At 38.0% G+C, this 12,774-nt stretch overlaps 1 protein-coding gene across 1 annotated transcript; it reads left to right on the forward strand.

The window, feature by feature from the left end:
- Positions 1–4,093: 4,093 nt before the first annotated feature.
- LOC123868065 (WW domain-binding protein 11) lies at positions 4,094–11,687 on the forward strand. The gene is made up of 11 exons (XM_045910409.1): positions 4,094–4,317; positions 4,945–5,070; positions 5,238–5,335; positions 5,585–5,731; positions 6,348–6,461; positions 7,294–7,455; positions 8,090–8,343; positions 8,575–8,732; positions 9,162–9,308; positions 10,493–10,699; positions 11,415–11,687. Exons 1-11 carry the CDS (start codon positions 4,254–4,256, stop codon positions 11,624–11,626), a joined length of 1,689 nt encoding a protein of 562 aa, XP_045766365.1. The 5' UTR covers positions 4,094–4,253; the 3' UTR covers positions 11,627–11,687.
- The last annotated feature ends 1,087 nt before the right edge of the window (positions 11,688–12,774 follow it).

Genomic DNA, 12,774 nt, shown 5'->3' on the forward strand with positions numbered 1-12,774 from the left:
CTCGAGTTCGCTTCGACCGACGCGGCTATTTGGTTCAACAAACGCCATTTCGTACGCGAGATCGCCCGTCCCGCTCGCGCGCCCAGTATCACCGTTAGCATGAATGAGATAGAAAGAGAGGTCTAGTTTCTGTATATGAATGAAATCAGTGAGTAGTGAATACGTATATAGGTGTCTGCGCGCCGACGATGTCTCGTAAAGTTTTACGTGTGTGTGTACGTACTACGTGATACGACGTAGTGCAAGCTCGCGGTCGCCGCCGTCTCGCGTAAATACTATGTAGACATGTACATCGCACGAATTGCAGTACCAAGACAATACACGAAAAGTTGTAGGTAGGTAAGGTAGCTACTAGCTACCTACCTACTGTAATTTTTGTAGCACTATCCACTGCATGATTGCGTAATGAAGATATCTCGCTTTTCTCTAAGTAGATTGGATAAGGACTCTAGAGTGTACAGTTACGTATAGCTCTACAATCTACATAATATAAAACAAAGTTTGCGCCGTCTGTCCCTATGTAGTATGTACTACAGATTTTAATGCGGCTTTTATCAATGGATAGAGTGATTCAAGAGGAAGGTTTGCACATACCTATAGTTTAAATATTGCTTCGTGTTTATTTGTTGAAATAATATGACGATGTTTTTTCAAGATGTCGGAAGAAATCAAGCGACTGAGAGCTCTCATCGAAAATATTTTCAAAAAACCAACTACAAAGAGCTACAAAGTAAAAAAACGTGTCTTTTGTTTCTCAACGGCAGACGGCTTTGATAGTCAGTTTTAAAAAATATTTTAAGATTTTTAGTGTAAGTTTAGTCATTGCTTGGTATCTAAAATATCAATTCACCAGCAAAACTTTCCGAATCCACACGGCTCAGGAGTTCAGTACCTTGCAGCATCAAGATTGAAGAGTTAGGACTTCAATAACAATGTATGAACATATGTAAATGTTCGCCATTTACAATATTATTTCACCAGGACCAGTTCCTGAATCTCCATGGTTTAGGAGTGTTAAACCTGATGATGCAGGGTACTGCATCATCAGGTTTGAGGAGTTTGGACTTGGAGTGTTATCATGAAGCCGTTGCTTAGTATCTAAAATATAAATTCATCATCAGAAATGTCAAAAAGCCTGCCAATGCGAATATTCGCGAATACGAATATTCGTTAGTTACCTCACTACTTTTACCACTTCGCAAATTAGAGCGTACCTGTGCTAGGTAGGTACTCCTTAGGTAGGTACTTTATTATTTTGAGTTGTGAAGTGTGATCGTACGATTCTAAAATCGATGGCTTTACCTGGCTCTACCAATATTTTTACAAGCAAAATTAATTCGATCTGGTACTTGTAATCCACTATAGGGGATGCCCGCGGCTTCACCCGCGTGGATTTCGATTTTTTAATCCCGTAGGAACTCTGATTTCCCGGGATAAAAAGTAGCCTATGTCCTTCCCCGGGATGTATCCCAAGTCTGTACTAAATTTCAATAAAATCGTTTCAGCGGTTGGGCCGTGAAAACGTAGCAGACAGACAGAGAGACAGACACACTTTCGTATTTATAATATTATAAGTACCTATAAATTTTCCAGCACCTCTCCTCTTGGACTTATGCTTTGAGTTTATTTAGAGTTTAGATGTTCTTGTTGTTGCTATAATTTAGCTTTTCTTAGTTCACTTAAAAGGTAAACAAGTACCTTCTTGCTAAATGCAGAGGCGAACTAAGTAGGTATGAGCGACCCTTAAGAGAATGATAAAACTAAAAAAAAAAAATATGATGTACCACCATGCAAACTACCACCGAAAATTGGTTTAAACAAGATCTAGTAATTAGTTTTTTTTTAATATATCATAAATCGTAAACCGCAATTTACCAATTATAATGTTTACATTATCAATGACTTAATTAAAAAAAAATATACTATTATTAAAACATCGATCAAAGTTACAACGAACTCCAAAAACTTTTATATGATGTTACTTGCTGCTACGGAACCCTTTATGGGCGAGTCCAACTCGCACTTGGCCTCTTTTTTTGCTAGGTTAATTATTGACAATGAAATCATGATATTGTATACTTGAGAAAAACCTAACTCCAGAAGGTCTGAAGCGCCGAGCTAATCATAGATAGGTATAGGTAGGTAGGTACCTACTAGGTACAGAGTTTTCGCGGGTGAAATCGAGGACATCAAACTACCTAGGGTACAGAACATAAATTAAAATAAGTAGGTAAGTAAAATAAATAATAGCTGTAAGTATTACGTCCTAGGGAAGACCTCAATTAAATTCATAGAAATAATGATTAAATTATTCACTCTTCATTTCAATCACTAAGGAACTAACCCTGAAATCTAGCTAGGCTACATATCTAGCTTATTTTTACCCGACTGCGGCAAAGCCAAAAGGAAGGGCTAAGATTTTAGCAGTCTATGTATGTATGTATATGGACTAGGTACCTATGTATGTGGGTATGTATGTTTGTATCCAGATTCTGTGTGTTCCACCCTAGCGCCTAAACTACTAGGCCGCTTTTGATGAATGAGGTGTCAATCGATTCGTCGTAAAAGGCCAAGTTGACATGGGCTACACTTTATACGAAAAAAATTGTCCTAGCGGATGAAAAAAGGAGGGTCTCCAAATTTTTTTTTTCCGCTATTGTATCGAGTGGTATGTCAAATGAAAGAGGAAAAAATTCTGAGTTCATAAATGCAAATGTACTACAACATTAAAATATACCAAGAAACAGAAAAACAATTTTAATATAATATTTCAGCGTTTATTAAGACGATCGCAGTCGGGTTTTAGTTTTCAACTTTTTGCGCGTTAGTAGGTAAGTAGCGTCAGACCCATTAGCAACCTACAAAGAATAGTGAAAATTCCCAAGAATTAACATTAAATCTATTAGTAGGTACTCTGGTAGTATGTAAGCAGGTATTAAACTATGAATGAACCATTCATTCACGAGACCATTAGATAATTTCATTATTTTCCCATTGCAGATTCACACAAAGCTGTGGGAAAATGCTTGTGCCACTATGTTTGGGAACTATGTGCACCACCTAATCCCCTAGAATCTAGATCGACGCGCGCCGTGTCTTCTTTTATTTACTATATACTACCCAGTGTAGACATTAACCGGATCACTCTGTTGTCTGTCTGTCTGTCTGTCCGTCTGTCCGTCTGTCCGTCTGTCATGTCTGTCAAGAAAACCTAAAAGGTACTTCCCGTTGACCTAGAATCATGTTTGGCAGGTAGGTAGGTCTTATAGCTCAAGTAAAGGAAAACATCCGAGAACCGTTAATTTGTTGTGCTATCATTTGCAAAAAATAGTTTCAATTTTCGAAGTAAGATAACTATACCGAGTGGGGTATCATATGAAAAGGTTTTACCTGTGCATTCTAAAACAGATTTTTATTTATTTTTATGCACAATAGTTTTTGATTTATCGTGCAAAATGTCGGAAAAAATACACGCGTACGGAACCCTCGATGGGCGAGTCTGACTCGCACTTGGCCGGTTTTTTAATATTTAATAGTGTCAAATGGTGATAATAAAAAGAATACCTAGCCGAAAATTTAAAGATCCGTAGTGTAGACTGTAACTAGGTACTTAGGTACCTATTTTGAAAAAACCGGTCAAGTGCGAGTCGGACCTCGCTCTTTTAATAATTATTAACATCTCATCTGGGTGTATGAAAATATTTCTTTTCCGAGCTACAACATACCAATAAACAGTGATAGAAAAACCCAAAAAATGTTCATTTATTCATCACAACTTACAAAATATTTTGTAAATCGTTGTTGTCAGTAAGTATTTGTTGTTTAATTATACCTAACATAATATTATGTACATGGTGCATGGTTTTAATTAGTGAAATAATGAGCAACACGGGCTGATAAAAGTTAGGAGTGATCGGATAAAATATAACGATGCGTTCCTTTCCTCTTATAGGTAGCAGTGTAAAGAAACCTTAACTCACTATATAATAGCAGTGTAAGAGAATTATTTATTCTTGTAAACCTGTTGTATTTTTATGATCTGTTGCAGTGTCAGGTGTCACTGTCAAGTATAAAATGTCAATGTCAGTTTCATTTGTCAATGTCAATTTTTAGTGAAGCGATGTGATTTCTTTTGATCGCTGCTTCGATTTTTGTATAATTTAGCTAAAGATAATTGAACTTATGATTTAATAACATTTAAGAGTGCTTATCATTGTGTAGGTTAAACGTAAATAAGAAAAGAATTCGCCGAGATGGGGCGGCGCTCTATAAATACCACCAAGAGTGGTAAATACATGAACCCCACGGACCAAGCCCGTAAGTAACGTTGATATTGAGTTAATAAACTCACTTTACGTACAATATACGAGGCAAAGCTTCAAGTTTGAAACTATTTATTAATCGTATGGTAACGTTATAACCTAAACGTAACGGAAGGGAGATTGTAGTTGGCTAGGCAGTTGCAGCTTGAAGCAATCAGTCAATGCTTCTAGCTTACTTGTGTATGACTATTCTAAGAGCCAAGGTAGATAGGCCTCCTAATATAACCTACTCGATTTCACAAACACGCACACACACACTGTCATCACCATTTTTGTATCTTTAGTCTCTACCAAAATAAAGATTTGTACGTCAAATTCTCTCTATTACCTTCATTTGCCTCATTCTTTTAACTATACCACTTCAAATCCATGACTTTTCTTTGGTTATATCCTTTCAAAGACTGCAATAGTTCAAATGCACTGACTATGTACAGTTCCTACACTTTCTACAATATCCCAAATACCAGACGGTCAAAAATAGATTGCTGCAATGTTGTCATAATAACAATTTATCCATGCAGTGGTGAGATAATATTTAAACATTTTGAGGATTGTCTGACATCAATGCTGATAAAGTAATTACCTGGTTACTGTTTAATCTATAAGATTTAATGTATTACAGGAAAGGAGGCTCGTAAGAAAGAATTGAAGAAAAATAAAAGACAAAGGCAGATGGTGAGAGCAGCTGTACTTAAAATGAAAGATCCTACACAAATTCTAGAGGAACTCCAGAAAATTGATGAAATGGGTATGTGTCACTGAACCAATCTATCATAAACAAATATTATAAAAAAATATCTTTAGTTACACACTATTTCACCAGTCGGATCATGTTAAGATCTTGTTATGGCAGTTAGTCAGTTTTTCCTACAGTATAGATAATGATGATTAAAATAGTTTGTTTTTCATTTTTAGAGTACAATGTATTGCAACCATCACCACTCAATGAAAAAGTCTTGAAAGAAAAAAGAAAAAAATTAAGGGAGACCTTTGATAGGGTTTTGAAGATGTATGTAAGTATTAATATTTTAATGTAAGTACTTATTAGTTTTAGTAACTAAGTGGGCAATAAGTTCAGAAGGAAAGACTAATTCAAATAAATATAAACTGAATTTTAAAAAAGACTTAGAGATTTATCAGTCTGTCATTTACAATTTTCACTAACTAACTAACAATTGGATTGCAATGCAATGTTCACCATAAATTTAAGCATTATCTGATGTTTAACACATTCCCATTCAATAATAAATATTTTATTTCAGGACAAGGATGATTCTGAGAAATGGGTAGAATTAAAGCGTCAAGAGATGGAGTATGAAAAGCGGCGAGCCCACCTGATATCCTACTATGAGTCAGTCAAACATGCCCAATCTGTACAAGTTGATGACATCCCCTTGCCTACATTACAAGTAAGATATCACACTAATAATATAAAGGCGAAAGTTTGTGTGTATGTGTGTGTGTGTGTATGTTTGTAACTCCTTCACGCAAAAACTATTGGACGGATTTGGCTGAAATTTGGAATGGAGATAGATAATAGCTGGATTTGCACATAGGCTACTTTTTATCCCGGAAAATCAAAGAGTTCCCAAGGGATTCAGAAAAACCCAAATACACGCGGGCGAAGTCGCGGGCATCGGTTAATACAGTTTAAAAGTCATTGAGCCCCTGGATTCAGGTGGCACAAGACCATGGCATATGGAAATCCCTTCAAGAGACCTATGCCCACTAAACATCTATCGGTTGATGTTGATGATACAGTCAAATCTGTTGAAAGTTAATAATAACATTGAAGTCACCTTTGGGTCACAATAACACAGTCATGGATTCACTAAAAAGACAGTTATCAACTTCAATACAACCTTGAATTCTTGTTGTATACATTTTGTCTCACAAACTTTTTTCATTTGGTCTCATTGTGTATAGGAGAATAATAGGAACATTACCACATCAACACAATGAATGGTAACAATATGTTCAAAAATATTGTTTACTAATTTTTCTTAAAGCAGTTTGGTTTTTCAGGTTCCTGAAAATATCATATATGGCAATGTGCCATCTCAGATTCCTCTGCCTCTGGACACAGTGCATCCTAATTTGCCGGTCAGACCCATTTTGAAGAAGGATTCCGTTTATAAAGTAAGATTTGAAGAAATTTTGCTAACCTAGTAATAATAATAGTGTGGTTTTTAGGGTTCTGTACCTCAAAAAGGAAAACCTACCTTTGGGGGAATCAAAACCTATAGTACCTGTAGTATTTCCCGTTGACCTAGAATCATGAAATTTGGCAGACTGTAGCAATGTCTTATGGCACAAGTATCTAAAGAAAAAAAATGCGAAAAATGTGAATTCGTGGCTACATTACAGAAAAGTAAAGATTTGTTCTCAAACAAACTCCAAAAAAATAGTTTACTTAATCACGTCAAAATGGCGCTGTCCGTCATTAACTTGCAAATTTTTACGATACTGATTTGAGACTTCTTGTACGATGTTGCGGAGCCCTTCGTCTCAGTCAAGTGACCGGTTTTTTAAACTTGGAAAGTATGGGTATTTAAAACCACAGGAGATGCAAATAAATTAGTATCTTAAGAACCATTAAGTCTTTTTTATTAAAACAATCGCACACTACAGATCGCATGTATAATAATCTATCTGAATCGGCTAATACAGATTGATTTTTGTTATTTATTTCGGCTGTAAAGCGTTACCTACCTTTATACTTTATAATGTTAAAAAATGTCTTTTCACGCGCCATTTTAACTTTATGTGTCAAATGTCATGTCAAAAGTACGATTTTGGTTCTTATTTTAAAGGTGAATCGATTCAATTCAATTCAAAATATATTTATTCAATTAGACTTTTACAAGTACTTTTGAATTATTACTTACTTATTAATACCACTCGTATTTATGACAGTTGACCCAGTGTTAAAATGGCGCGTGAGTTCTGTATGGACTATACCATTGTTTAGGAGAGACCATCTGGGGCGGAGCCGCCCGGCGTGCCGCCCGGCCCGCCCCCGGACTACGAGGCACTGCTACAAGAGGCCGCCAAAGCGGTTGATAAGATGCACAAGGAAAAGAAAACCCTGCGCTTCTCCGACCTACCGGATGAAGGACCCCCTGGGGAACCTGTAAGTTTTGGGGCATTGTTTTTCCGTAGAGGGTTACCCCAAAAGGAAAAACGGAACCCTTATCATTAATCACTTCATTTCACTTCAGGATCACTTTGTTGTCTATCTGTCTGTCCGTCGTGTCTGTCAAGAAAACCTATAGGGTATTTCGCGTTGTCATCATTAAAAAAATTAAAATGTGTTTAAATTCAAAGTAAGAAAACTATACCAAGTGGGGTATCATATGAAAGGGCTTTACCTGTACATTCTAAAACAGATTTTTATTTATTTTTATGCTTAATAGTTTTTGATTTATCGGGCAAAATGTCGAATGTCGCACCCTCAGTGCGCGAGTCCGACTCGCACTTGGCCGGTTTCTTAGCACTTAAACTATCTATACTAATATTATAAAGAGGTAAAGTTTGTAAGTTTTTTCGTAAAGTGCGAAGTAGTTTCTGGAACTACTGTAGCGTTTTTAAAATTCTTACATCAACAGAAAGCTATGTGCATTCTTCCTAAGTGCTTCATTGCTGGGTTCCGTCATTCTTTTTTTTTCGAGTTAGGTGCTGCCCCCAAATGTCCATTAAGTCCAAAAATAAAGCTATATATTATACTAAAGCTGTTAACATTGAAAAAATCTTGTTACAATCTAAAGAGACTAAGCCAGCCTCCACAAGTCGTACACCAGCCCGTTCCAGAAGACACTGAACACGAAGACTTGGATGGGGAAGCCATGGATGAAGACCATGACATGTCTCCACCACACGCCCCACCACAGGCTCCTAAACCCACCTCACTACAACAGAGGATGTTGGCACTATCCGGACAGAATATAGACGACTTTATGAAAGAGATGGAAGAAGTACACAAGAAGAGGGAAAGAGATAGAGCTGCTGATCTAACAGCTCGGTAAATAACTTTTTAGCTTTTTATATGAAACCTTATCGCAACATGATCTGGAGTTACGACTTACGACAGATTTTATTAAGCAGCATGCAGTAAGAGTAAAAGAGATACAACTCAGTTATATAGTAATTTATTGAATCTCACATTTTTCACACACACAAGCATACAAGTTTTTTTTTTTTAATTCGGATATACGAGCTTTGCCTATTAGGAGGTTTATAATATCTTTGGCAGATTGAGTGCTCTGAAGCGCACGGGGCACGGCGCTAGGGACAGTGACTCCGACAGCGATACGGAGCCCCACGCTGCGCATCATCACAACCACCACGACTTCACGCTGGAGCCGCCCGGCGCGGAGGTCCGCCAGATACCGCCGCCGCTGTTGCCGCCAGGTTAGTTAGTTACGTGCTCTGAAGCGCATGGAGCACGGCGCTAGAGACAGTGACTCCGACAGCGATACGGAGCCCCACGCTGCGCATCATCACAACCACCACGACTTCACGCTGGAGCCGCCCGGCGCGGAGGTCCGCCAGATACCGCCGCCGCTGTTGCCGCCAGGTTAGTTAGTTACGTGCTCTGAAGCGCACGGGGCATGGCGCCAGAGACAGCGACTCGGACAAACAAAATAAATGAATGCATTTCTGTGATCTTCTTTCTTTCTTTCCGGCAGAGTAGGTTTCCGCGTTTAGGTGTTTCCATCTGTTGTGATCAACGATGTTCCAGCATGTTGATGTAATTACTATGTTTGCTGTAGTTACTATGGTTACGAAAACGACAGTTCAAGATGGCGCATTGATTTTGATTTATTTCATCTTTTATAGGGCTCCGGCCGCCCATGCTGCGGCCGCCCGGTGCGCCCCCGGGAGCGCCCCCTGGAGCACCGCCGGGCCTGCCTCCCGGTGTCCCTCACGGTGGCCCTCCCGGACCTCCGCCTGGACCTCATCCCGGACCGCCCCTTGGAATGCCAGGTATCTAAATACAGTGTAAACTCCATGTAACGTCACTCTATTTAACGACAAACTCCCTTAAGCGTCGAAATCAATTGGCTTCGGTTGGTTTAGCTTGTCTTTCATACCATGTTTCACTCTACATAGCATTACACCCACTCTCAATAACGACAACAATTGAGTAATAAAAAGTACCTTTTAAGTTGCTAAAATTAGTAAAAACTGCGCAGCTGTGTACGATCTATTGTCGCTTTATTATCCTAGCCAGCAATAAACTCGACTGTCGGCATCATGCATACTGAAAATTCTAAGAAATTCGTTCTTTTGTTTACAAATTGGGATTACGTGTACACTGTTGTTGACCATGACTCATAAGTAGGAGCCATGGATTATCTATACCTTATCATATTCTCAGTTGCTCACAAACTTTCGAACTGTGAACATGGCTAATAAAAGAAAATCACTGTGTATTGACGAAAAAGTTTCACTGATACGCGCAATAGAAACGGGAGAAAAGATAAGTGATGTTCTGAGCATTAAAGAAGCTCTGGAAGCAGCTAAATTATTGGAAAAATACTTCCTTTATAACCAAGATGCCCCAATATTGCTAGATATAAATAAAATAAGTAAAAAAATACAACAAAATTACTGGTACAGCAAAAGACGCCAGACAAAAATAACAGACTATACGCAATAGCGTTCAAATAACATTCTTTTTTATGCACATAAATAAACTTTTTCTTTTTCTAATTCTGATGTTTCTTCTCTCCATTTAACGACAACTCTCTATAACGCCATAAAATGCACAGTCCCTTCGGTGTCGTTATATAGAGTTTATACTGTATTTATAAACTTTGATTTTTACAAATGTATTATAATTAGGTATAGAGGGTGTAATTAGAACGCTAGCGAATACTCAACACAATGCCCCAACTATATTGACTGTCATCGACCCCGCAGCACTTATCTACGCAACGTTCGTTGACTTCTAGCGTGTGTCAGATGATTTATTTGCAAAACGTTGCGAACTTTTGAAAAATACAGGTAATTTTTAAAAAAAACGTGTTTTTTATAGTATCTTATCAGTAATCATCAATATTATCACCTGTCTTCGTTTTTGCTTGTGTTCTAATTGCACCCTGTATACAAAGATATTATAAACTCCAGATAGACAACTCAATTATTCGTGTGTTTTCTACACGCAGGAGGTCCTCCAGGCTTGCCCGTCATGCCCACAGGCGCGCCGCCGGGGCCCCCACCAGGGCTCCCCACCCGAGGGGGCCTACGTCCCCCAGGGCCTCCACCAGGGGCCCCGCCTCGCCTGCTCCGACCATTGGTGCCGCCACCTCCGCTACATGTCTCCGTTCTCACTGCCGCACCGCAACTTATATCCAAGAAGGATGCTGCTCAAGGTATTATGTAACTTTTAACATAATATTTGTAGCACACTAGCTGATGCCCGTGATTTCGTTCGCGTGGATATAGGTTTTTTAATATCCCGTGGGAACTCATTTATTGTCCGAGACAAAGTAAGCCTATGCCCTTCCCCGGGATGTAAGCTACCTCTGTGCCAAATTTCATCAAAATTGGGTAAAACAGACACAATTTCGAATTTTTAATATTTATTATTAGTATGGATGTAACTACCATTTTTGGTACATAAATAATAAAAATAAGTAACGTTAACCTTCACACATCTGTTAACCGAATATACCGTGAATGTGTGCTCCATTTCTATAAGAAACCTTATCTTGTATAATATAGCCGCATTCATTGTCTCGTTTTTAGATTGGACTATGTACTTGTTATGCGTAATAGATGCATTCTACTATTTTCATAGTTTGTTCATTAACCCCCGACCCAAAAAGAGGGTTGTTATAAGTTTGACGTGTGTATCTGTGTATCTGTCTGTGGCATCGTAGCTCCTAAACTAATGAATCGATTTTAATTTAGTCTTTTTTTTTTGTTTGAAAGGTGGCTTGATCGAAAGTGTTCTAAGCTATAATCCAAGAAAATCGGTTCAGCCGTTTGAAAGTTATCAGCTCTTTTCTAGTTACTGTAACCTTCACTTGTCGGGGGTGTTATAAATTTTTAATTCACACTTGTTTGCTGTATATTTTTTCACAGGCGCAACGATAAGCGCGAAGCCCCAAATCAGAAATCTGTCAGCCGACGTCACGCGGTTCGTCCCCTCAGCGTTGCGTATCAAGCGAGAAGACAAGAAGGCCAGGCCAGAGGTCAAGTCCGCGTTGCAGAGACCAGCGGAACAACCCAAACAGGCTCCGAGCAAAGACGACGCGTATATGCAGTTTATGAAGGAAATGGAGGGGTTATTATAGGGTACATGTTAAGTTATAATAATATTATGTATAATTATATAAATAAAAGTCACTTAGCTATAATATGCTGTTTTATTTTATTGCTACCTATTTAGAGAGAAAAAAATCATTGAAAAAACATCGCGGACTTAACGCGGACTAAAATGCTGTGTGCGTTGACGCCCTTTAGAACGTTGGTTCTATTTTTTTGAAGACTTCCTCTAATTTTTGAGGTCCGGTTATCGGCTATTCCGGGGATTTTTGTACGTGGTACTTTTTAGTCCCTCGTATGCGTTATTCGATGCAGTTGTAGGCGATCTATTTTGACGGGCCACAAAGTACCCCAAGGTCTGTTCCTTCTCCTGGGGAACAAACAAATATATAAGATATACAATATAATCTAGGGGAATAACTTTCCGTGGTGTAGGTACAAAGAAATAACGAAAGAAAGAAAAAATGTACGTATATTTTTTGAAAGCTGTGTAACTTTACATAGTTTTTTTTTTTTTTGTAAAGACAGAATAGGCTTGCACTCTGCAAGTCACAATATGTTGTCAGCATTATACCTAGCCCGATGTTAGTTTTGTATTTTTTTATCTTTTTTTTTTGAATATCGTAACAATATGTTCAATGAAAGCGTTTGTATCTTCACCTATTTTGACTTTTTCGTTGAAACTTACTAGTTAGGTACTGTGATAACTTTTCATTGCAGGAAAAAATTTAAGTAGGTAGGTAGGTAGATATCGTCGTCTTAGAGTGAAAACCTTGGGAATGCATTTTTGTTCAAATTTATTTTATTGCGTTTCTAGGAAGAAAACCTCGCAACGCATATCCTAATCTGACTAATTTGTTCATTCGATACTCGTAACGCCATCTATGACATTAAATGAGAAACTCGTAAATACTCGCTTCTAATTTTACAGCACGCAGTTTTTTCTTCCTCCTGAAAAGTTACTTCTTTTACACTTACGACTCGTAAGTGTAAAAGAAGTAATCTAATAAATCTACATATCGACGGCTTAGAGTGAAAACCTCGTAAGTTACGAGGTTTTCACTCTAAGCCGTCGATATGTAGATTTATTGTCTACATATCTACCTACTATTATCTATTCTAGGAACTTAAAATGTGGTTGAAATAATAATGTAGTAGTTTGTAGGAAATGATAACA

The sequence above is a fragment of the Maniola jurtina genome, chromosome 9 (genome assembly GCF_905333055.1).
Source record: "Maniola jurtina chromosome 9, ilManJurt1.1, whole genome shotgun sequence".
NCBI classification, from domain to species: Eukaryota; Metazoa; Arthropoda; class Insecta; order Lepidoptera; family Nymphalidae; genus Maniola; species Maniola jurtina.